Source organism: Anabrus simplex, chromosome 13, assembly GCF_040414725.1.
Source record: "Anabrus simplex isolate iqAnaSimp1 chromosome 13, ASM4041472v1, whole genome shotgun sequence".
Lineage (NCBI taxonomy): Eukaryota > Metazoa > Arthropoda > Insecta > Orthoptera > Tettigoniidae > Anabrus > Anabrus simplex.
Genome location: NC_090277.1, coordinates 38,560,826 through 38,587,270, shown reverse-complemented (window position 1 = coordinate 38,587,270; position 26,445 = coordinate 38,560,826). Strand labels below are relative to the sequence as shown.

Below are 26,445 nucleotides of genomic sequence, written 5' to 3'. Positions count from 1 at the left end.
CGGAGGAGAGGAGATGGCAGAGCGTTGAGCTTATGCACTGTTGGCTGAACATTTACAGTGATAATGGCACAAACATTGTCGGAACAGCTAAAGAAATCAAGGCCTGTCTGCAAAACAATGCTCAAAAAACCAACTGTTCACACAAGTGTAGGCATGGGACTGACATGGCATTTCATCCCTCCTGCAACACCACACATTGGTGAAATCTGGGAAGCAGCTGTCAAGAGTCTGATATATCACCTCAGAAGAGTGATGGATTCTTATTGCTTCACCAACAAAGAATGGACCACCCTTACAACTCATACTCACATCCTCTCACCAAATATATTTTATACATGTTTTAATTGTGTAAATTGCCGTTTGTGAACTTACAATAAATTTCCTCATTTTGATAACACACCTTTCTCTATGTAACACTTTGAATAGAGTAATCAATATCCTGATTTTTATCCTTTAGACATGAGAGCACAGCTGATGATGCCCATGCAATGGGCGAAACATGTCCCATTAAATTAGTATGACAAGATGTAAATCTTAATTTTAAGAACCCAATGTGTATTGAACAGGTGGATTTCAATAAATTTTTGTAATATTGTTGAATTAAGGTACAATTCAATACGAACCAGTCATGAGATTTGTAACATGTGAGATTGTCGTAAACAACCCACGGAGTGAAATTAAGGGGAGTTTGAAAGGCCTATCCTGTCAATGTTAAATAAGCCAAGATTATGTTCCTATATTTTTGGAACCAAGGAAGATACGACTCTGAATTTTTTACAGATGACATTTCTATATTATTTATGTGGACTGAAGCAGTCCAAATAAAATATAGAAACCAAAAGAACGAGATATATATATATTTTTTTTAAAGGTGCCATTTTTTACAAAAAATATTTGTTTATGGACACCCCTTACTTCATGTCTATGGAAACTTGTGCTTTGATTCTGCTTCAGGAAGGACAGAAAGATATAATAAAGCATCTCACAAAGTTGCATGTATGTATCACAAGTAGTTTTTCAGATACAGGAACATTAATTGTAAAAAAAGTCATTTTGAGAAAAACAGGTTTAAAACTTGAAATTATAAGAACTCACTCAGATGTTTAAATTAAGGCTCAAAAGCACCCCTCAGCATAGTCAGTATCCTCTTCCTGGTACCCCTCCTCTAAAAACCTTTTACTTCACGATGACCGTGATGTTTTGGTGTTGAACTCTGCTGCACGCTGTGCCTGGCAATTCTTAATTTGTCTAAATATTGCAGTCCCTTCATAGTATGATGGCCAGGGTTGATGTTGAGATGCAATAACACTCTTACTCTTTCCATATTCCCACCATTGAATGTTAATACAGCATCACTCACTCCCCATTTCAAAGTTCTTAACCCCACAAATTAATACATTTTTGGGCACTCGAGTCCCGATGATATTCTTGAACGACTCGCTGGGATTCTGAGTGTGAAGGTCTGGATGAGCTAGGTATCTGTAGATTGGCTTGATAGCTTCCATAACTGCTACAGGTATAGAATTATTGTGCTCAAAATACTCTCCTGAAACTTAAGCCTTCCAGATAACAGTTCTTCAAAATGTTTACCTAATTTAGATTCACTTGCATTGGTAGGGGGCGTGTCTGCTTGTTTGGTGTCACATTTTGACAATCTGTTTCTACACTGTCGGCAGATTCTACCTCATGTGAACCACGTTTTGTATTTTTTGTATGCTGGTTGCCACAAAACTTACGTTTCCCAAATAGACTAGCACTTCTAGGCATATTTATACTTTGTTTACCAAAATAAGTGCAATCAAACAACACGGAAGCACTTCCAGTGACACTAATTCACATGAAATTCAACATTCATTACACAAAAGAAAGCATAGCTGCAGATATATTTGAAACACAAGAGTAACGAAAATTGAGCGCCGAGTATTCTGTATCGATAGGCGAAAACCACAGCCTTCTACATGCAGTAGTTTCAGAGATATTCGTAAATAAAAAGATGCATGTCCAAAATCAACCAGCCTGACGGATATGTAAGCAATGTAATAAAATTAAAAATAAACTACTTCTAGCACTCACACAGAGATAAATTATATGCCATATTCATCATGAAACACTAAATAATATTGTACGACTTATTTTGAAAAATGTCAAAAAATTCATATTTTTGCCTTTCAAACTCCCCTTAAAGTCCACCGTTCATATTGGAGTTGAACCCTGTACTCAAATGCTAGATTAATGTTGTGTAGGAAACTATCAACTCATATAAGGACTATAAATCCAATCACAGATCAGGAAGGCAATCTTCTTGTCAGCGGAAGACTGCACAATACTCCAATACTAGTGGAGTGGAAACATTAGAAATTCTGTATCATATCCTCTCACAAATATAATTATGATGGCGGAACAACTTTGACTACTACATACTGGCACTCAACTCTCTGAGAGACAAGTTTAGGATCTCATCAGCAAGAGGGACGGAAAGAAGCCACACTCATGCATGTCTCAAATGTTTTAAGTTGAATGCAGATACCTCAGAACAATTAATGTGAAATACACAAAGCGTGCATGTAACCCTGACGTACCCATTCCTTAAAACTAGCATAGACTATGCTGGCCGAATTCTCATAAAAAGTGGTGTGAGACTGAACAAGACCAGACTGCCTAGCTAGCAAGGCTGTCTACATAGACATGATACCTGATCTCACCACAACATTTCTCTCCACACTTTATCAACTTAGTTCTTATATAGGTCAACCCCTGAACATTTACAACAATAACAGCACGAACTTCTTCGGAGCAGCTAAATGAATCTAGGCCTTTCTGCAAAACCACCATCAGAAAACCAACTCTTCACACAACTGCAGGCATGGGACTGACATGGCATTTCATCCCTCCTGCAGCACCAGACTTTGGTAGAATCGGGGAAGCACCTGTCAAGAGTCTGATACATCACCTCAGACAAGTGATGGATTCTTATTGCTTCACCAACAAAGAATGGACCACTCTTACAACACATACATTGTCTCACCAAAGCTAAATGATGACTCTTTTGACATTTGTTACCTAACTAGATCCCATTTTCTTATAGGAGAGCCAATTACTACACTCCCTGACCATAACTATACCGCTTCTCCCATCACAACTTTGCCCACATGGCTATATATTCAGCAACTAACCCAGAACTCCTGGAAGTGGTCGTAAAATGAATGTCTCTATAAATGGGCAATGAGATACCCCATAGCAACATAGTCATACTGAAAGAAGACGACACACTTGCTATGAAGTGGACGATGGCAGTGATCAAATGTGTATCCTGGTAGTGATGAATTCATTCATGTAACGAATGTTCAGGTGAGTAACGGTGAACTTACAAGGCCTATTGACAAACACTATCCCTTACGAAGCATGAAACAGAAAGGCAAGATCACCAATTAAGGGCTAATTTATTCACTTCAAGTTTATAAAAATAATAATAATAATGTTATTTGTTTTACGTCCCACTAACTACTCTTTTACGGTTTTCGGAGACGCCGAGGTGCCAGAATTTAGTCCCGCAGGAGTCCTTTTACATGCCAGTAAATCTACCGACACGAGGCTGACGTATCTGAGCACCTTCAAATACCACCGGACTGAGCCAAGATCGAACCTGCCAAGTTGGGGCCAGAAGGCCAGCGCCTTAACCGTCTGAGCCACTCAGCCCGGCCTTTAAGTTTATGTAATATTATAAGTCACAATGGACTAGTAACACCATAGACCACATTAGGAAGAATAAGAATGCTTTTCACTTGCCATGAGATGGCTACAATGTGTGCAGTATACAAGTGAACACTCATAGTAATCAAGCATATCACCTGCAACTTGTATCTACAAATAACTGTATTATCTAGAAATAAATGATTATTACAATCAATAAGATTACAAAGGTGTTTCGTTTGGAAGCAACTAGTAAAATATCGTGTAACAGTAACAAAAGAATGCATCTTATAGCTACTTCGTGTTCAAAAAACATTTACAAAATCTAAAGTATTAGTAGGAATGATACCAGTTCCCTTATTATATAGAGTCGAGGTCTCCTAACCGCTGCACAATTCATAATACAACATCGTGGAACAACTTCAAGGAAAAGTGAAAACTGGGTAAGTAAAGAGTCAATCTCACAAAAAAGTATATTTTCCATAGTACTGTCAATCATGAGCACTGAAATGAAGGGTCAAACACTGATATTTGTCGAGCCATTTTCTAACAATTTTCATTACCTGGTGATGGCTTATCAAATTACGTACATTACCTCAAGAGAGTTTTCCTGCGTTGACCCTGGCTCTGTTAAATCTGATTTAACTTCTTCTTTCAGAGCTAACACTTCGGATAGATGTTCAATATTTTCCTGTGGAAAATAAGATATATTAGGTATGCTCATAATACACATGTACAAATATAATCACCAACAAATGAGCAAGTTAATTCATTAATTGCAAGTATTACAGTTACTTTCAAAATTTCACTAATGTTTAAGGAATATTTCTACCAGCAGAGGATTGTTATAACCAAAGGCTGTACTGAGAATGGTGTTACTATTCTTGCTCACTCCTTATGTCAGAGAAAGGATGAAACTGAGACCAAAATATGAAACGAGAAAGATTTTCTAGCCATATTAGAAGATATCCTACCAGGGATGGAATCAGGGCCATCTCACACAGAATTTGGAAGAAAGCAGCCATAGACATAGACACTAAATTACATGAACTGTTTTCATATGTACAATCATATCAATCAAATCTTAAAGGTTGTTTGAACCAAATACATGTGTTACATTTGTTTTAAATCATTTTTTGTTCTCAGCTTAGAATGTGTTTACAGACAGATTAAAACACTTTGAAATATTGGAATCACATTCCCTACTCTGGTTTCGCCGACCTCATGGGGGCTACATAAAGCAATGAGACAGTTCTGTTTCAAACAGCATATTTCAATCCTTCCAAGTGTAAAATAAAAAAATAAACATGAAAGAAGCAGGCTTATCACAGTCATATACCAGCAAAAGATATGATGTAGCCCAAACTCAAAGCAACTACAAATGAAATATTTTACTACTACAAGGATGTTATGTAGTGTTCTGTGAAGAACTGTGGGGATTAGAACACCATCAGTGGAGGGTCAACAGTGTTGGAGTGTACATCTGCAGTTTCAAAAGCACTTTTATGATCTACTACGAGACATTTAAATTTCTCACTTGGATTCATAAAACCTTATCGGCAGTGAGAGGGGAGGGGACTGACATCAAAAGTTTATGTTCTAATATAAGTTAAATTACTATTAAAAGTGAATTAAAGTATAATGTTCTAGAATATACCGACTTAATCGATTCAATATAGAGGAAAGAGAACAGTAGCCGAACTAAGGAATGGATGAAAGGGATGCACAAGGAGGAGAGAGAAATAATGACAAAGAGGAAAGAAAACTTTTTGTTTAAGGTGCCTTCAAGTCCTCAAAGGGTCAGAGCCCACTAAGAAGGGGCATATTAAAGAAAATTTTCTAATAAATCATGCATTCTAGAGCCCTTAGACATGGTTCTCTACATAACATAGAGTCTGACCTGTATTTGAGGAATTAAATGAGCTAATCACTATTCTGCCTTTCTAAATGAATTCAACGTCTGAGCAAAATACTTATTTTGAGAGAACGTACATTCAGATTTTGAGCTATTTTATCTCTCGTATGCCATAAGCAAATCTGCTCTTTCCGTAACATACATATCTTCCAGCACATTCTGGATGTGAGGGTAAACCAGAGTAATCACACTTGTGTCAATATTTTGTTTAGCAGACTGGTGTATCCAGATTCAAAAACACTGACAAAAGATTTGTTATTTAACTTCTTCTATATTAATTATGATAGGAGTAATAATTTTTAACATGTGGTGCTAATGGTGGTGCAGTAGTGTTGGAAGATATTTGTTTTTAAAAAAGTACAATGGGCCAACCATCCTTTATTATAATCACAGGGGAAAAACAGAAGAGGTGGAACCCCTAAACCAAAGTAATTTCGATACCGGGAGTAAAAAATACAGACTAATCTAACCCCAACCTTAACAAACTCGCTAACAGTTTCCGATATTGGCACACATTTCCTTAACATAATTTTCATATCTGTACAAGTTTGATGCAGTAGCGTTTTAAGAAATATTAAACCTAGAGTTCTTGATCAGGAGTGCGCTCATATGCCAGGTTCAAGTCTGTCACAGAACATAACAAGAAATATCAAAGGCAGAGATCTTGAACAGCAGGATATGTACAGACAACGTTCTCTTCTGTAGTGCCTCAAACTCTAACTCAGGCTCGGCCAACTGGCTGGCGTGTGATGTAAGAGAGACCGTGTGACGTAAGAGCGCAGAAGGTGGGGAGCCGCTGTCGTAGACTGGAGATGAAGAGACAGCCTCGCTTTGTACTAAACACGTGAAGTGCCATACATGCTGGTGGCTACGGCTTTTATAGACACTTTTCACAAAAAGCCACACAAATCCTTCTTATTTAAAAATGTATCTCTTAGTTCTCTATCACACTGTAAATCTAATAACTCTAATTGCACGTATAGATCAACGTTATCTGCAACAACTGAAAATGGCGTGGTTAAAAGTTGAATATAAGTTTCCTGACACTCCAAACTGTTAAATCTAGGATTAAATTCCGAATAAAGGTAATTTATGATTTTGACATACTGCACCCTTGCAGAGCTCCTTCGGTGTTGACTGGATTTCACTGTTGCCTCGGCTGCCCTAAAAAAATAAAATACTTACCGAAGGTGGGTGAGATCCTCTTCTCAGGCGCGATCAGTCCCCGTCGTCGAATCAGGATGCATAGGGATATTGCGTTTGGTAAACTATTCACTACAATGATTTATGACTCAGACTGATTTAAATTTAAATATGTATATAAAATTTTATTGATAAAAATCAAAAGAAGGAAAAGTGTAGATAAATATTATAAAATGTAAAATAAGATTTTTTTAATGTTACATTATTACCTTATGAGACTGTACAACTAGAATTCTCATAATAACACACATGACCACCTCGTTAATCCATAAAGAAAAATATTTATAATTTATCATAAAATTTTTATATCAAATGATATTTCCCATATTTGTTCATCCAATTACATGATGCCTGTGTAACTGTACACATTTACTAGGATAATATTGTTTATATACCAGGTGGATCAATTGAATAACAATAATAATCATGAGAATATTTAGTAATAATAATAATAATAATAATAATAATAATAATAATATTGATGTGAATAAATTTTTATGTGGCCAACTCAAGTTATTCATCGAAATACTACTTGCCATCAGTCAAAATAATTATAATAGATATTTTTAAGATATTAAAAATAAATAAAATGTTGATATTAATTAATTAATAAAATTATTTTGATATCACTGAATTGCATTGTGAACTATTTAAAAGGAATCGGAAATGTTTCCACAGTGTATCCTAACTGCGTATACAAAGTTTGGAAAACCAACCTGAAAATGTAAATAATAATAATAATGATGATAATAATAATAATAATTGAAATAATACGACGATTTTGCGCAAATCAAAATCTAGAAATGTCATTAATAATCCCTCAAATATGTAAAATAAGTTTACAAACAAACATACAAGAAGTTACCATAATAAAATAATTAATTAATTTTACTAATTTAATTGCAATCAAATTTATTAATTACATAATTAATTGCCTAACTGACTACTGGAAACCATTATCTTGTGACTCAAATCTTCCAATATAGTGATATCAATGAATTTGCAATGCATTGAGATGATAATAATAATATCGCAATAATAATAATAATAATAATAATAATAATAATAATAATAATAATAATAATAATAATAATAATAATAATAATAATACTAACAATTGAAATAACAATATTAATGTCACTTAATGAATATTATTACTATATTGGATATCATTACTAAATCCTTAAGAATTAATATTCGCCTACCAAAATCCAATACTGTTGATAACCAAACCGTAGATAAATTGAAAATAATATAAAATGTTAATATTTAATTAATTAATAAATCCACAATTGACTGACACAAGTGATTAATATTGTATTCGTCAGGAATCCCTAATAGCCTGTGAATTGCATTGGTAAAATGTTAAATAATAAGATCCAATACTAATAATAATAATAATAATAAATAATAATAATAATATTTTAACCTGACCTGTAAGTACGGTACTATTGATCCACCATCCTGATAAACTATAACGTGTTTGTGGCTGTTATCTTAGAACATTCATTTACCATAAATAACACCATTGGAATAGAATCTTTCTTAACAGTGCTTATTGAGTTTTCTTTATCTATAAAACCATATTTGCCAGGATAAATTATAATTTGATGAAATACCTGATTCACTGTGTAAAGGCGTAACCACAAAACTCTCATAATAGATTTTACCGTTATTAATAATAATAACATTTCTCTGATCAAAACTGTTACTGAGTTCCCATAATTTCAATATCCTCCTTCCAGGTGCAATAAACAAAAAAATTTTTTTTAACCTGAGAATTCAGTAACTTTTAACTCACATAATGGACCTTGGTTGTTGCTGTATACGAATCTAAAGCTTTGCTTTCATATATATGCAAGTGACCCTTACTTAGATACCGTAAATTAGTCTGGAGAAGACAAACTCTCCTACTTAAAATAAAACATACTATAACTTATTCTAATATGTACACCAAGCGAGATAACGCAGCCAGAAATCCTAACCTAATGCCTAAATTTTGCACTAATATATACATAGATGAACCTTGTCAAATGCTCATCCCACGTTACTGGCTTATTTCAGCGTCTCAATACATTATAATTCGCTGAAACATAACCATGACCCAGTGCAAATGTTACTGTGGTTTCCTCACAATAAAATACACAGACAATGCACAGACAATAAAAGAATGTACCTAAATGATGGCTAATACGAGGCAAAAAAAATAAATAAATATATTTAATAATAATAATAATAATAATCATCTGTTAAAACCAACAAAAGTAGTTCCTACTGGCAAGCATCCACACCAGCTCAGTTGGGTGATCCCTGTTACCAACCTAACTTTAAAATGTCACTCAAATACGTACTATAACTTTTCTCTGAATAAAACGATATTGTGTCACGGCTAAACCATTATACGTATCATTTGGTCCTTCTAACTCGTACACCATCTTTGACTGGCTTATATTCTTTCTTACATTATTCATTTTACGACGTCATTATCATTTTTATTCTGCATAATTCTATCACATCTCAGCTATCACGCTGAATACCTACATTTCCAGTCCCCTTTCGAGAATATGTTCACCATACTCTTTGTTGTACATACTTTTCTTCAGGTAAATAACATCATGTATTACCATATACTCTTAACTACGGACCTTCAAACATCTCAAACAAATTACCGTCACTCAATATCGTTCTTATTGTTTGACAACACTTCGATTTTACCTGAGCCAAAAATCCTTTTATTTAGCACTGTTCACCCAACTGTCTAACCACGTTACTTGCCATAGCAACAAAAATATATGGATGTATCAGTGTTACTGTCGTCCAACCAGAATTCTCGACAGTAACTATTGAGTATATATATGTTTATTATCGTTAATTGACTTCATCACTCATCCACCACGGTGTCTATGCTTGCGTCAAACAAATAAAATTCTGCCTAAATGAAATACTGACAATGCTACTAATAATAATAATAATAGTGCAGGTATACGCAAACTGCTCATTATATTTGCCTCAAAATATAATTTGTTCGATACTGACAGATCAAATTAGTACACACACAACTAATAATAATAATAATAATATTTACACTACTCATAAACAGAATTATCCTAATTTTCTGGCTGTGTACTCGGGTTTTATAGTTATACCATCGTCACTCGCATACCTATTTACATCAAGATACCATTATCAAAGGAAAGCTTTAGATTCTAATTTAAACATGAGGTTTTGTACTCACATTGATGGCATTTCGGGATCACCAGGACTTAAGGCAGCCATGTTGTCTTACAGATTCATGACAAACATGTTAATATCATTGATCATTCTTGCTGTATCCGGCATTGGCTTATATTACTAATTTCCACTCTTGCTTGACACTTTACACACGTTTATTTCCTGCTCATAATATTAAACACGACAACTTGTTTTAACACTTGACATTATACTATAATATATATATACAACACACGCAGTACTCAGATATCTTGTAACTTAGGCCTGATTTCACGTACTATGCTCTAACACACAGCTGCTTCTAATGTAGCGAAGTCTTTCGTGGGCTCAGCCGCTCCCTTTGTGTAGACCAAGCTGCTGGGGAAAACGTCTACCCTCACTTGACCTAAATACCTTATAGAGAGTAAAAGTATTTTCTCCGCTCAACGTTTCAAACACAACTAACAGCTCAGCTGTAGCAAGCAAAAATTTTCCACTCCTACGGCTTACCAATACATATTAAACTGTCTGCGTTGCTCTGCGGGCTACATATTGAAACTGCGTCACATAAGATGCAACTACTGCATAATTCAAAGTTTCATTTTTACCCTGCGTAGATTGGACACTTGTAAAATCTGTTAATTTGTTAATCCACTCACTTACGTGGTTTCAAACACTTTACCAACTCAATTCCTGTTCAGAAAACTTATTTCTATCTCCAATGCAGCAATAAATACACACAATTCTGTACATTTATACTTGAATACGGAGCAAAGTTAAGACACGTCTGACCGCCACAAGACTCTGGATGATGACTGACTAGTGAGAAGCTACTGCTCGGGGATGTTGGCGCACTAATCGGCGTAGGAACACTAATTCTTGCCACCAAAAATCCCAATTAAAGTAGTGCTGGGTAGCTCCAAAACAAAGTTACTAAAAACATGAAATGCCTTGTACACACAGATTGCATAAATTCTTGTTACTGCCCTGATGCACCGTGACTCATGAATTGTTCGTAATTACTCTGACAATATAGTAGGCGTTAGTTGGACTATATCTTCTGCCACGCTGGTGAACCACTCTCCGCGCTGGCAAGGGGTTCCCACTGCTGTTGATATCAAACACCTGGGTACACAATATTCCAATACATTTCCCACAAACCAGTAAGTTGGTCCAGAATTATTACAATAATTATTGACATCTCCCCTTGATATAATCTTCCTTAATTACTGACAGGGATTAATTGTAAGCCACATACCATTTGGTCGCGCTAATTTTGAAATTATTTAAATGCAGTAATCTGATTGGAGCGCATACTCCGATGTTCATCTATATGGACGGGTCCATTTCAAAATAAGGGGATTCGGGTAGCTAGGACCACGATTCTCCATCTCAGTCACTCCTGCCAGTACTTTTCCACTCCTATTACGCAGTTTCGAAAGATGATGCAATAACAGGTGTCCCAGAGACATTAATTTATTTTTAGCAGAGAAAGAAGCGTGGGTTCCTATCAAGGCTTCGTTCACACGCACTGGCTACCAGAAATTTCTAATGCTGCCCCTTTGTTTAAACCTGCCGGCTATTACTATTAATTATCAAATACAACTATTAAAATTTAGCCAATCAGACTCATCTGATGGGTGCAATACCTATCAATATCCTTCGCCGTATGGTGTTAGTGGTACAGTACAGTACATAAGTATGGACGAAGCGGCCACATCATGGTGCGAGAAGCTATCTACGCCTTCGATCTTTTTATCTTTATGGGAAGATCTATATTTATTTGTTGAAAATGACAGGATTGCTACAGCTAAATGTTTAGTTTGGAGAAAAGAGCTACAGTATGTAAAAATATATAATTTACAATGCCACTACAGTTTGTATCACGCTGCAGATTATGATCAGTATCAAGGCAAGGAAAGGGTGCGTGTAATTACAGAACTAAAAGGTAAATTAAATAACCATGTCGAGCATTCGATCAGTGTCAGCGGTTCGACTCAGTTATAAAATTGCATATTTAATTGCAAAGAAACTTAAACCGTTCAGTGCTGGTGAATTAGTAGAGGAATGTTTAATTCTAGCAGGTGAGGAGTTTTGTCTAAATATCATTCAAGAGTTCGAAGCTACCAGCTTGTCCGCGCACACAGTGTCGACAAAAATTCAATCTGATGATGTCCACCTACAATTATTAGAACTGACAAAAAGCTTCCGGACATACTCCTTAGCAATTGACGAGGGCACAGATATTTCTGACACGGCCCAGCTAGCCGTTGTCATATGAGGGGTTGACAAAAACTTTACAATTTGGGAGGAAATACTGGATTTAGTGCCTATGAAGAATACCACGAAAGGCATCGACATTTTCAACTGCATTGTAAGTGTTGTTGAAAATGCTTCTCTGCCATGGAACAAACTAGTTTCAATAGCAACAGATGGTGCACCTTCTATGGTAGGGCGAAATTCTGGAGTAGCTGGGTTCACAATATAAAAAAAGAAAGGTTTCCCCGATTGCATAGGTTTGCAGCGAGAATGTTGAGTATGTTCGGCTCCACGTTTGCCTGTGAACGAATCTTTTCTATTTGCAATCAACAAAACCAAAACATTGAAGCCAGTTGTCAGACCACGATTTGAAGTGTGCTCTTAAACTTAGTGTTTCCTCAAATATTAACTCCAAATATTGCAAAACTAGTAAACGAAACAAGAATACAAAAATCAAGGAAACCCACGAGTGGCAACTGAGTATCGATATCATGAGATAAAACGTATGTTTTGAGTTTACAGATTACTCTCTGTACTATTTTTGATGTAAAACTGTACTGTTTGTTACTATTAGCACTATTTTTTACAATGGGTGATATTGTAAAACACTGCAATTTTGTGTTCAATATCAGTTCCAAGGATTCACCGGAAAAAGCAAGTTTAGTTTGTATATGTAGAAATAAAGTTGCTTTATAACTTTTATGTTACTTCATAACAAAGTTACGTTACAATAAATTATGTGGATAGAAATATGTACTACACATAACCGCATTATACTACCTGCAGCTCTTGGGCCTCCCCCTACGGATGACGTTGTGTTTCCCCTCGCCCCTCTAGCCATCACTTCTCAGTTACTTGTTTTGCTGCCCGAGCAGAGTGTGTGACGTGTTACCTGACATCACACGTACACACAGTTGGCTGACACTGCTCTAACTCAAAAGCACACATTTATTCTGAGAATAGCATTCATTAATTGGAAAATTTTAGCTTTAAGCAACTATTGGGCAACATCTCATAAGTAAATTAGCAGTTCACAGTGTTTGCAATAGATTATTACTGTTAAATCACAGTTATTCATTGAACATCTCTCTTCAAACTGTCAGGTTTCCAAAGACACTGAGGTGCCGGTATGATGTGCAGGAATACACTATTAAGCCAGAAAAACTACAGACATGTGCTGGGATAATTCAGGTTCTTCAAATACCTCTAGACCGAACCTCAATCAAACTCACTGACATGAAATAAGCATGTCATCAGATTACCCTCCGAGCTATCAGATGAAGAGCCACTGAACTGAAAGCCACACACTCAGAAGATTGCAATGGACTGAGATTAGAGTATCAACAGACAGAGCAAGGGAAATGAAAATATCTTGCATCTTCTACAAAATTTTCCACTGCATCTTCACCTTCATCGAGGTGTATGCATTAGACGGGCTATGCTCACAATAAACTTCCAAGGCTGAATTTTACTACATCTCACCCAACATGTGTGTCATTGTAAAGAAGTTTAAATGATGCAAATCACCTAGAATTTCTTTTAGAGGAAAAACATGTTCTCCACGAGAACCAGGGACCTACTGACCATAACATAGTCTCGAATACCACTTGCACTGTTTTTTCGAAAATATTGCTTCCAAAATTGGATGCTAGTCTTATTTAAAATTTTGGGAAATTTCTCTTTCAAAATGCACGTAAATCGGGCATCACTGCTGGCACGGCTTGACACAATATTCTCTCCACTCCCAGTATATGCTACTTCCATGCTTGGCGTCAGTCTCACCCATGTTTTGTGAGTATCAACATGAATTCCACAAAGCGTTTGCGATCTTTTACTGTGAGTGAAAAACTGAAAGTAGTTCGGAAACAGAAATTATTGGAAATCGTGCCGCCTGTAAGAAATACGATATTAACGAGTCGTGTATTCGCGATTGGAGAAAGAAGAAAAACGTGCTATTAACAAATAGTGGTGATTGTAGAGCTTTTCTTAGACTGAGTGTACGGTTTCCAGAAATTGAAAAAAAGTTTATAAATACGTGACAGAAAGGCGGGAATTGGGATATGTTGTGTCAACTGAAATGTGTCAGTTAAAGGCATTAGAGATCGCAAAAGAACTTTCATTGGAAGGGTTTAAGGCAAGCCGAGGATGGGTTTGTAATTTTTACAAAAGAAATGGTTGTGCGTATGAAGGCATACCTCAATTTCACAGCGTAATCCTGGTGCCTATGATGAGAAGTTATTGTCGTATCAGAGTCACATAGTTCGGTTGTGGAAGGAAAATGCATATCTGATTTCCCAAATTTGCAATGCTGATCAGATGCCAGTCTACTTTGAAATGCCAGTGGACAGGACTGTGAATGTTAAGGGTGCGAAAAGTGTTACCATTAGAACTGGTGGTAATGAAAAACAACGGTGTATGGTAATGTTGTGTATTCTCGCCGACGGAACCAAATTCCCACCGTACATTGTTCTCAAGCGAAAGACGCTTCCTAAAAATCTACCCACTGGTGTTATCGTCAGATCTCAGAACTCCGGCTGCATGGACAGATCACTTGTGGAAGACTGGGTAAAATGTTTCTGGCAACGTCGGCCTGGTGCATTATTGGGACAAAAGAGCTTGCTTGTTCTCGACAGTTATCGCGGCCACACAACAGAAACTCTGAAGAAACATATCAAGGATGGGAAAACCGACCTAGCAGAAATTGCGGGCGGGATGACGTCTATGCTACAGCCGCTGGATGTCCGCGTGAACCGTTCATTTAAAGCAGCCTTGAAACAGCTCTATATAGAATGGATGGCAGCTGATAATCACACATGACGCCAACTGGTCGCATTCAGCGCCCGGAAGATCAGCGGCTGTCTTCGTGGATTTTGACGGCATGGAATCGTAACCCTGGAGACCTCATACAGAAGATCTTCAGGAAATGTAGTATTACTAATGCTATGGATGGCAGCGATGACATTTTGTGGGAAGGTGATGGTTTTTTTTTTTTTCTATTTGCTTTACGTCGCACTGACACAGATAGGTCTTATGGTGACAATGGGATAGGAAAGGCCTAGGAATGGGAAGGGAGCAGCCGTGGCCTTCATTAAGGTACAGCATTTGCCTGGTGTGAAAATGGGAAACCACGGAAAACCATCTTCAGGGCTGCCAAAAGTGGAGTTTGAACCCACTATCTCCCGATTACTGGATACAGGCTGCACTTACACGACTGCAGCTATCGAGCTCGGTGAAGGTGATGAAAGTTCCAAAGTTGGTACTGATGATGATGTTAATGAATGAACACTTTGGATATCGTTCTGGAAATTTTGGCGTAATTTTATTTATATCGTCTAATAATTTGACGTGTGTTAGTAAAGATTGCAAATAATTTTGATTTCTTTTTTTTTAAATTTTGTTCTTTCAAAATAAAGGTGCGGATCTTATTCGGTGGCGGGTGGTATTCGAGATTATATGGTAATTCATACTAGCACCCATCATTTTCCATCACTTCAGCATCTACTAGCACTGCATTTGGCCGATATGATAGGAAGTCAATCCCACATTGTTTCCATTACCAAACCAGGCAGGATAAATACATAACCACACACCCTCCAGAAATCCATTTCACAAACCAACAGAAGTAATCAATTAACCATCAGTCAATGGGTACTTAACACACAAAATGCCCTGAAGCCTCAATTTTGAGACACTGCTAATCACAACTTTGTCACTAGCCGGTCCTAACCAAGGTTCCTTCAATATCAAGCACACAACATTCATTCAACTTTATGCCACTATCAAACATAGAATGCTATGCCGTCTCCCTAGTAAATGCTAGAGGCCAACTGTCCCCTCGGCAGCCATTATCTGGTGACTTATACCACCAAAACTCCTTTCCTTGTCCCACGAACAATGTTTTTGTCACTAGTTTGACCCATAGTTGTACATCAATATTGTGGTTTGTAGTTCCTAAGCGTTGGCAGCTTTGTGTAGCGTGCTGTGGCATATTTCCAGACAAAGAAACAAAACATAGTCGTACTACGCCTAGATGCTCATGCAGCAAATGGTGACTGCTGGTGTTAATATTGAGGAAGCACATAGTAAATTATGTACATGCCAAACTTATTCAGGTACTAAGGATTAAATTCTGACCTTTATAATGTTATCTGGGATGAGACTTAAAAGTGGTGCATTTGTTGTTCCTTCTACCCAGGCAGGTTCCTCTTTGATCTTTACCTCCATGTCCATTTCACACTGCAACTGAAGTAGTTAGAAGCTACTGGGATTGCTGATTAATTCCAGTGACCTTACACTGAAACATAAGCCAGAAAAATATATTATTTTATTGCTGTCATTGCTACTGACGTTATTTCTCAAAAGACTAAGCAACAAACTTGTAACTTTACATGACCGTCAATATCATGATCATACAGAAAAGACCCAAAATTTTACTTGACTGTTGATATTGTGATCATACCTATAGGACCTCAAGTTTTCTATGACTGATACTATGATCATAGCTACTGACCTCCAGTTTTACATGACTTCTAAAACAGTGATCACTTCCATGAGAAATATAATTTTACATATCCGTCAATATCAAGATCATAGTCAAACGACACCTAGTTTTACATGGCACCTTATATCATATCCATAGCTGTATAACATACAGTTCCTTATATGGAAACGAGACTACAGCAAGATGACTTTCTTGTTAAATATCCAACGTACAACTATTCTATTTGCATACCACTCTGAAACCGGGTCCATATCTTGAAATCTTCCTACCATTTTTATCCATTGCACTTCACATCAAAGCTAATTGAACCATTTCACAGTGCCTTGAGATTTGTACTATCAAAATTTTCCTTCTTAGGATCAAATTCTCTCAAACCATTCTCCTCTCATCCAGCTGATTCACTATCTCTTCATTTCAGACATGTTCTATCCATCTGATCTTCAACAACTTCTGATAACATGGCATTTCAAAGGCCTCAACTCTGTTTTTCTAAGCACCAGTTATTATCTATGTTTCAAAACCATATGATGTCATACTCCGTACCCAGTGTAAACATAATTTTAAAGTTTTTCAATCTGTTGAACCTAAAGAACATGATGGAGAACAGATGGGAGTTTAGGCAGGATTTAGTGATGATATTTATCGATATTGAGAAGGCATATGTCAATGTACCACTGCACATAGTCTTGGATGCATTGATAAAAAAGAAGGCAGGGAGAGGAGAAGAACCAATTATAGAAGAAATAAACGAAAAGTGAGTAAGTAGTATGAATACTACAATAGGACAAACAAACTGGTTCAAAGTACAAACAGGACTTCAAAAAGGATGTGTTTTAACCCCTCCAATCTTCTTTACATTAATGGATAAAATCCATAACAGTATACAAAAAAAAAAAAAAAAAATGGAAACCAAGGAGGCAAAGGCATCTTTGCAGATGACACAGTAATATGGGAAGAAGATGAAATGGAAGTACAAGAACAAGATACTGTATGGAATCAGGAGATAGAGCAACACAGAATGAAAGCAAGTGTGGAAAAGTGTACGATAGTAGTGGTGACGAGAGGTAATGGAGAAGGAAGTGGGAATATTGAAGGAAATGGAAGACCATTACAAGTTGTGGAAAGCTTGAAGTATTAAAATTTACAATTAATTTATTGAAAACCACCTATTCAGTAGTTTACAGTCTTTACAACTATAATATAATAATTATATTAAGGTTGTTATGGTACATGTTTCACTTGTCATAGCAGGCATAATTAGCCATAAATTCCATACTCTAAGCCAGAGCTCTGGAATGGATGTTATATTTAAAATTATTCCTTAATAACCACATGTTTACAATAATTTACAATGATGTATAAAAACATTATGGTCACAATTTGGATTGAATTGGTTAATCTTGTCTTAAAGTTTTAATGGGGTATTTCGTTATGTTCCCACGTATTAGAGACATTTTAAAAATATTATTGACACACACAATATTGATACTAGGTTGACAATTGAAGTCAAGTAGGAGTCAAAATATTTACAACAGATTTTTCAGTATAATATGCTCAGCTTAAAATGATTTGTTTATTAGGTAAAATCTACTAGAAGTAAAAATGCTGGTTAGATAGCAAGCATAGTAGTGGAGGATGCTTTACCATGTCTCATTCATGTGACAAGTTATTCCATCTTCTCTTAAAATATGCAAGTATGCTGCCTGGGTCATGAAGCTTGTGAAGTTATCACAGTGTAAGTCTGAAGAGGAGTTCAACTGGATTATTAGGTGTAAATGAAACTGCCATGTGATGCATATTGAAGTCTGTGAATTAAGACGAAAAAGTGTGTGAGTTGCTAAAATTAGAGTTGTTCACTAATGAAATTAATCTTCTTAACACATACTCTTCAGACATTAGGACAGATGTCCGGCAGCGTTGCTTGTTTGACAAACAATTTGTTTAAATGTTCAGCAGTTTTTATTGTTCCCAACGTGGTACGAGCTTGTCTGTGTGGAATACCTCGAGTAGTGCCTCACAGAATTTATTTCAGCCAATTTCGTTCTGTGGCTGAGTGAGTTGATTCTTGTGCATTGCCAGGGAACAGATGTCTATGTTAATACATATCTATTCAGGAAACTATGATCAATTGTATTTTGTATATTTCAATGTATTGGACAATACTGAAGTGAGCCATGTTTACTTGTTCTGGCCATCACAGGTTATTCTATTAATATATTTTTGGTTTTACTTTCAAGTAACTACCTTTAACAGTTTTTTCTTTTTCTGCTAGTTTTTTACGTCGCATAGACACAGATAGATCTTATGGCAACGATGGGACAGGAAAGGCCTAGGAATGGGAAGGAAGCTCCCATGGCCTTAATTAAGGTACAGCCCCCGCATTTGCCTGGTGTGAAAATGGGAAACCACGGAAAACCATCTTCGGGGCTGCCGACAGTCGGGTTCGAAACCACTATCTCCCAGATGCGAGTTCACAGCTTAACAGTTTTCACAGCCAAAATTTACTCCTGAAGATTTTTGTTCCATTCCTGCTAGGAGTTTAATGTTACATCAACAAGTCCAAGGGAAGCGACAGGATTATGTATGCAGCGGCATTAAGGAGAATTAATGATAAAATGGGGACACCACGGAAACGATTTTTAGGTTGCCGATCCTGGGATTCGAACCCATTAAAACTCACCACCACTCACCCCTCAAGATCTTTTACACACCAATAAATCAGGAAATACCTTATGAAACAGAGGCAGCCTACTCTTACCTAAATCATCACGAGTATATACCAGATATAGGTGTTGTGGGGTAATGATGTGATACAGAGGAATCTCCATAACAACACTGATACAATAAGATACAGATATCCTAAACGGAAACCTCTCAAGATTTTGAACCATACTGCCATATGTCGCAGCCTACAGTGTAAAGAACAACTCAACATTCACAGTGTCATTATTAAATAGCACACAGAGGTAAATAACACAGCAACACAATAATTAAAATTATACACAACATATTGTAATTTCTCTCTGAAACTACCATCCGCGTTTCTTCACCTGCGTAGCTCTTCATAAAAAATCATCGTTCCACTACATTTAGATATACGATATATCTTGTCTTGTCTTGTCTTGCGGATATTTATTTGGGATTCAAAAGACTTTTTCCCAGTCACAAGATATTAATATGTTACACTTATATCACAAAAACACACGTTTACAACACGAATGTCCGATTGTAGCATGATCACACGAAGATAGATGCACTTAAGGAAGTAAGATTATATCGGGTATGAGGAGGGTTATGGAGGTAGTACATTCAGGACTGAGCAAAGACACAAAGAACTTAGTAAGCTGGAATAGGAGTAACGTGTGACGCTGTACGAGATCGGAAAATAATAAGAACCTTGAAACAGTATCTTCGCACCAGGGACATTGAGAAGTGCCACCTCACAAACATGTCGGAACAAAACCAACTGCAAAACTAAATCGTGCTTACAATTTTATGCGAGTGTTATCAAGGTACTCATTTAAAATAGTAATGATCGTAGGCGAAGGTTGGTGTAACAAAACTGAAAGTCGTGTAGGGAAAGATACTTGAACTTTAAGTAATTTCTGCATCAAAATGGTCTGGTGATGTGCATATTGGGGGCAATGAAAGAACAGGTGGTCACTATCGCACTCAGATTCTCCACAGGAACAAGTTGGGTCGTTCGTAATGTGAAATCGATTTAAATATACTGGGGTTAAGGCATGATTAAATCGTAGTCGGATGATATTAGTAATGTGACGTCGTGTATACGTACCAGTTGCAAACCACGGTAATGTGGGAATACTCGGTTGAAGTTGGTAGTAATATTGTCCTTTCGTATGAGCAGATAATCGCCATTGTGTGCACCATGTGTGTTGAGCTGCAGCTTTGATATTCGAAAAGAAGTCGGGAATCGGAATTTTGATTTGTAATATATTCGCGGTATCTGCACTAGCGTCTTTCGCTGCTATATCGGCCATATCGTTGTCTACGTGCCGATTATGCCCTTTAATCCATATTAGCGTTATAACAAAACCGGATGTTTCAAGTCGAAATAGGAGAGACTTGACTTCGTAGACATATGTATTTGTATGAGGGGCGAGTGAATGCAGAGCTTGTAAAACACTTTGGGAATCGCTAAATATATTTATTTTTTTGGATTGCAACTGTTGAGCATATACAAGGGCTTGGTATATGGCATATAATTCTGCTGTAAAAATAGTTAAATTATTAGGTAACGGATATTTAAAGCTGATGCGTAGTTGGGGGTCGTAAAATGCTGCTCCGACTCCAGTATTGGATTTTGACCCATCGGTAAATAGGTGGTAATCTGGTGTAGTTATGGGACTTTTAAATTTCTTATCAGCATATAATGTGGGATAAGGTGCAGACATAGATTGGATTGATGCATCAGAAGGGGCAATGATAATAGAAGGACGGAATGTTTGAATATCATAGTGGTATGAGTACGTATTAATACGTGGTGTACGAAATATAGTCTCAGTAAGATGGTGGATTTCAGCATAAGCCATATATATGGCAGGATACCAATGATTGGGAGGAGGACGCTGTTGATAATATTCATATAATAATTGTAATTTAGGGACAATAAGGGAGTTCGTTCTACTAATATGTTTAAGTAGGAATTTTTTGGAAAGTTTTATCCTGCGGATGTACAGTGGTTCTTCCGTAGTTTCGACTAATAAAGCGTTAGTAGGTGTTGTGCGGAGGGTACCCACACTGATACGTAGTGCTGAAAATTGGAGACGGTCCAACGCTAATAAACTATGTTTAGAGGTTAAATCGATAATATGGGCGCTGTAATCAAGTATGGACCGAATGGTTGCATGATATAGCTGTAGTGCTGACAAAGGGTCAGCACCCCATGCACGTTTCGTTACCGTTCGTAAGATGGTGATATAACGATCAGATTTCCTAATCAGGTGTCGTATATGAGGTTGCCATGTGAGTTTTTGGTTGAAATATATTCCTAAATATAAGTGTTGTGAAACCAAGGGAATTTTATAGGTGTCAAAGTTAATAGGGGTTTTATCAAAGGTCCGTTTATGTGTAAAGATCATTGCTGCACATTTAGGTATAGAAAGAGAAAGTCCATGGGCCGTTAGCCACTGAAAGACTAAACTTAGAACCTGAGATATTTTGTTTCTACAAAAGTCAATGTGGGAGTCAGCACAATAAATAACATAATCATCTGCGTAAGCTAGAATACGGGCGTGTGGTAGCACAAGAGATTCGAGCTCTTTCATGGAAAGGGCAAACAAAATTCCACTGAGTATTGATCCCTGTGGTAAATCTTGTGATGTGTAACGGCTATCAATTGTGTGTTGGTGAGATTTAATAGTTAACCGGCGGTTAGTAAATAGTTGATTTAAAATAGAAATTAATTGGAAAGGGATTCCAGCACTAAATAATTTTTCCCAGAGGATATGCAGTAATACAGCATCATAGGCACCTTTAATATCCAAAAACACCGCTACGAGAGATTGTTTCCGCCATTTTGCTAGTAAGATGTCAAGTAAGAAAATAATGATAGGGTCTTGTGTACTGATACCCCGTCTAAAGGCAAACTGGTACTTGGGTAATAGCGAGTGATATTCCAATACCCACGCCATGCGTTTCATAAGGATTTTACAAAAAACTTTGCGTATACACGATCCCAGAACTATGCCTCGGAAATTATCAGGTTCAGTAGGTCGTTTTGTTGGTTTCAGGATGGGGGTGATGAAAAACTCGTTCCAAGATGCTGGTACATGTAATGTCTCTAAAATACTATTATAATATTTGAGTAAGTAAAATTGAACATGGAGGGGTAAGGCCTTGAGCATTTGATAAGTAATTGCATCAGGTCCTGGTGATGAGCTATTGACGGTACATAATACAGAGCGTAATTCATTATATGTAATTGGATTCAAAAGGGAAAGAAAAGAACAAGAGTTAGTCTGTGAGGTGGGTAGAAAGAGGGGATTTACGGTAACAGGGGCAAGGGTGTATAAAAAATCTTCTAGAACTTGTCGCGGATAAGCAGAAGAGGTTTGGTATTGGAAAGTTCTCGTGATCATGCGGATCGCGTTCCAAAATTTCGTTGCTGGGAGCTGTGGAGTTAATTGAGAAATAAAAGATTGCCAAGCTTTTCGCTTTTTTGCATTAAAGGCGAGTTTTGTTTTCGCGATATGGTTTCGCAATTGAAAATAATGCTGCTGCGTCATCGATTGGCGATATTGTTTGAATAATTGTTTGCGCTTGTGAATAAGATCATGACATTCTTTATCCCACCATTTTAGTTCATATTGCTGTGGATGGGTCGTCACTTTTAATGGTCGACACGGATGAAACATGTTTAAATATTGGGTTAAATAAGGGAGTAAAAGGGAAAAGGAAAGAGGGGACTTATGTTTCTGCTGCAAGATATAATTGAGGTATGATTGGTAAGTAGAGACACTGAAGTTTTTATAAGATCGGACGTTACTTATACAGGAGGGTGGAAGAAATTGGGAATGTGGTGGGTGAACACCATAGGTGATGATAATGGGGAAATGATCACTAGTGTGCGTATCAGATAATGTATGCCAGGTGGTAACAGGGGCCATAGTGGTGCGGCAGAAAGTAAGGTCTACTGCGCTAGGTGGAGATCCAGGCGGAGTCAAACGGGTCGGAGAGCCGTCATTTAAGAGAAACAAATTCTGATGAGTTGAAATAGTAAGTAAGTTGGAACCTTTGATTGTATCTACCATACATTCCCATTCAGTATGGTGACAATTAAAATCTCCGAGAAGAAAAAGATGTGGAAATGTGTCAAATTGTTGGATAAAATGCGTCCATTGGTTCTGAGTGATGTAAATGTGGGGAGGGCAATAGATGTTGATGAAACAGGTGTTATGGTGTACTATTCCTACAGCATAAGTGTGCGGGATGATGTATTGTAAAGATAATTGTGTAACTGATAAGGAAGTATGTACACATGTGGCAACTCCATCAAAGCCGTTACCATCATGTCGGAGAACTTGATAACCTCGTAAACGAAAAGGGATATGCGGTTGAAACCACGTTTCTTGTAAACAGATAAAATGAGCTCGTGTTTCATTCAACAAAATTTGTAACTCATGTCTTTTAGAGGCGGCACTTCGACAATTCCATTGAAGTAAAGTGATCATGCTAGGATATTCATGATAGAGTCTCGTAGCTTGTATAAGACATGGTGAAGTTGAGGCTCGTGACCCATACTTTGAATTAACATTACCAGCAATTGCTGGATTTCTTGTTGTAGGCGTTCTTTGGAAGGGGGATAGTGTGTATCTTGAGGGGTTGCAGAGGGTGGCTGCCTAGCAGATGAGGGCGCACTGGAGGGATATGCTATTGACAGGGGTTGTTGCATGGCACTCGTGGATGGAATCGAATGTACTGGAACTGACGGTTCGTTTCGCAGAATGGCCATGTATCCTTGACGATCGAAACTGGGTTCAGGTGTAGGAGGGGGAGATTGCATGATTACTTGGGTGAATTTGCGTTTACGCGGATTGGGAGTCGAAGGGGATGGGGGATTTGACGGTAGAGGAGGAAACTGAAGGTCTTGTTGCTCAGAATGATAAATGGGGAGGGCGATTCGGGCTTTGGCTTCGGGAAAGGATATGTGCTCAGTACTCATTAATTTTTTAATGGTGACCTGATACTTATGTTCTGGACAAATTGATGAACCTGTGACATGATTTTTTTTACAGTACGCACATTGCGTAAATTGCTCCGTACATGCTTGGGTTTCATGTTGTTGAGCACATTTCCCATAACGAGCAGTTTTCGCTTGACATTGTCGAATGGTGTGGCCATATCGCTGACATTTGCGGCAGCGAATCGGTGCAAAGATGTAGGGTTCTACTTCCATGTACACCTTATATAAGGCGACATGGGAGGGTAATGCTTGTGATCTGAAAACAATGTTTACTGAACCCGTAGGCAGGTATTGGGTTTCCCCATCTTGGACGGCACGGCAATTAAGTCGTTGCACACTTTTCACGGGTGCCTCGGATTCCAAGTACTTTAATATGTCATCATTCGATAAACCCTTTTCAACGCCGCGAATAATGCCAACTCTTAACACTTGTGAGGATGGGATGTACGCTTTAATTTTGAGGGTTTCAAGCATGGGATTACTCAGAAATGCGTTTGCTTGAGAAGCCGTATGAAAGGTAACTTGTAGTCGATTACGTCCTTTACGTTGAATCGACTTGACATTGAGTTTGGTTTCATAAAAACGGCGACCAAGTGCCATAGGATGCAAATTGCCGATGTTTTGCTCGTTTAGGGATTCAACAAAGACAAAGAAAGGTCCGTGATGAAATCGATTATAATATTCCGGGGTAGGAGCCACTTGGGGCGTCTCGGCTTGGTTGTTAGATTGTTCAGAATTAGACCGGTCTACCACTTCGGTATTACTTCCCTGAACGTCAGACGCAGTGGACTGAGAATCTTGCTGTCTTGTCGTATTACTGGATGAATTGTTTATGGGTTCTTCTTCCATAGGTACTACGATTTCACGCTCCACTCGTAAGGAAGTCCCATTTACCACTGACGTTCCTCCACTGTCGGTCTCCATTGCTTGGCACTCCCGCACCACACGCGAACGAACACACAAGAGATGACCACTACCTTGCACCTCTAACTTGCACAAGTAGAGTAGTGTACCGTACCACTGTCACTGCGTGACTCATATACGATATATTATTACTACTACTACACACGACTTGCCAGCACTTGCAATGCGAAGGCTGGGCGTTTTCAAAAAGAAAGCTAGTTATATGCGTATACATTTTTTATGCTTACTTAAAAATAAAATGTAAAGCTTTAAATATTAAAAATATGTAGGATGCTGGAACTGAGAAAGATTAGTATTAACCTCTTACTGTTCTAGTTTAGATCTATAAGTTTCGCAAAAGTAAATTATTGAACTTGAACATTAGCGGCAATATCTTACCGAAGAGGCTGTGGACACAGCGTAAAATGATAGAAAGCACAATTCCTCAACGAAGAAAATCCGTAACACAATTCACGGAATAAGCTGTACAACTGGCTAATAATGTACGGGACTACGGGGCGTATATATACCTGCCACTTCGAAACAAAATCGGATATTTTCATGTAGTTCAATCACTTAAAACAAACTCTTGAAGAACAAATTTGATTTGTATCAGTCAGTAGAACAGGCTGAAATTAGGAAACGATGTATTACCAGTGACAACTACAGAGTATACGACACTTACTGAAAAGAGCACTGGCCACACTGGGTGCCCTGTCCCGCTATGTGTGCCTCAAAAGAGAGGACACTCTCCGGGTATAAACAGACGGGAATACACAAATTCGACGTCAGTTGCTTCATGAAAAAAAAAAAAAAAGAATGCGACAGCAGGTCAATAAGTCGTAACGTATGTGGTTAGCCATGGAAGGAGGGATCAAAAGACTGAACTTTACGATCCAATTTTTCGTTTACTAACGGAAATATAATCGTACAGTTTTTTTATGCATACTTGCATGCATTATCATTATAGTCCGTTATGCTTTTCAGCGTTAAGTCTGCAAGCCTCTGTGAATTTACTAAACGTCGCTACAATCCTCTGTTTGCAACTAGTGCCGTGAC

At 37.5% G+C, this 26,445-nt stretch overlaps 1 protein-coding gene across 1 annotated transcript in view; it reads right to left on the bottom strand.

Moving 5' to 3' along the window:
- The window catches only part of LOC136884870 (zinc finger protein OZF-like), a 71,159-nt gene extending 45,275 nt beyond the window's left edge, over positions 1-25,884 (bottom strand). Inside the window, exons 1-3 of the mRNA XM_067157164.2 lie at positions 25,786-25,884; positions 16,412-16,571; positions 4,286-4,381 (exon numbers count right to left, since the gene is read on the bottom strand). Coding sequence (XP_067013265.2) covers positions 4,286-4,381; positions 16,412-16,507 — 192 coding nt within the window. The 5' untranslated portion in view covers positions 16,508-16,571; positions 25,786-25,884. The remainder of the gene's footprint in view (positions 1-4,285; positions 4,382-16,411; positions 16,572-25,785) is intronic.
- Positions 25,885-26,445: the final 561 nt, after the last annotated feature.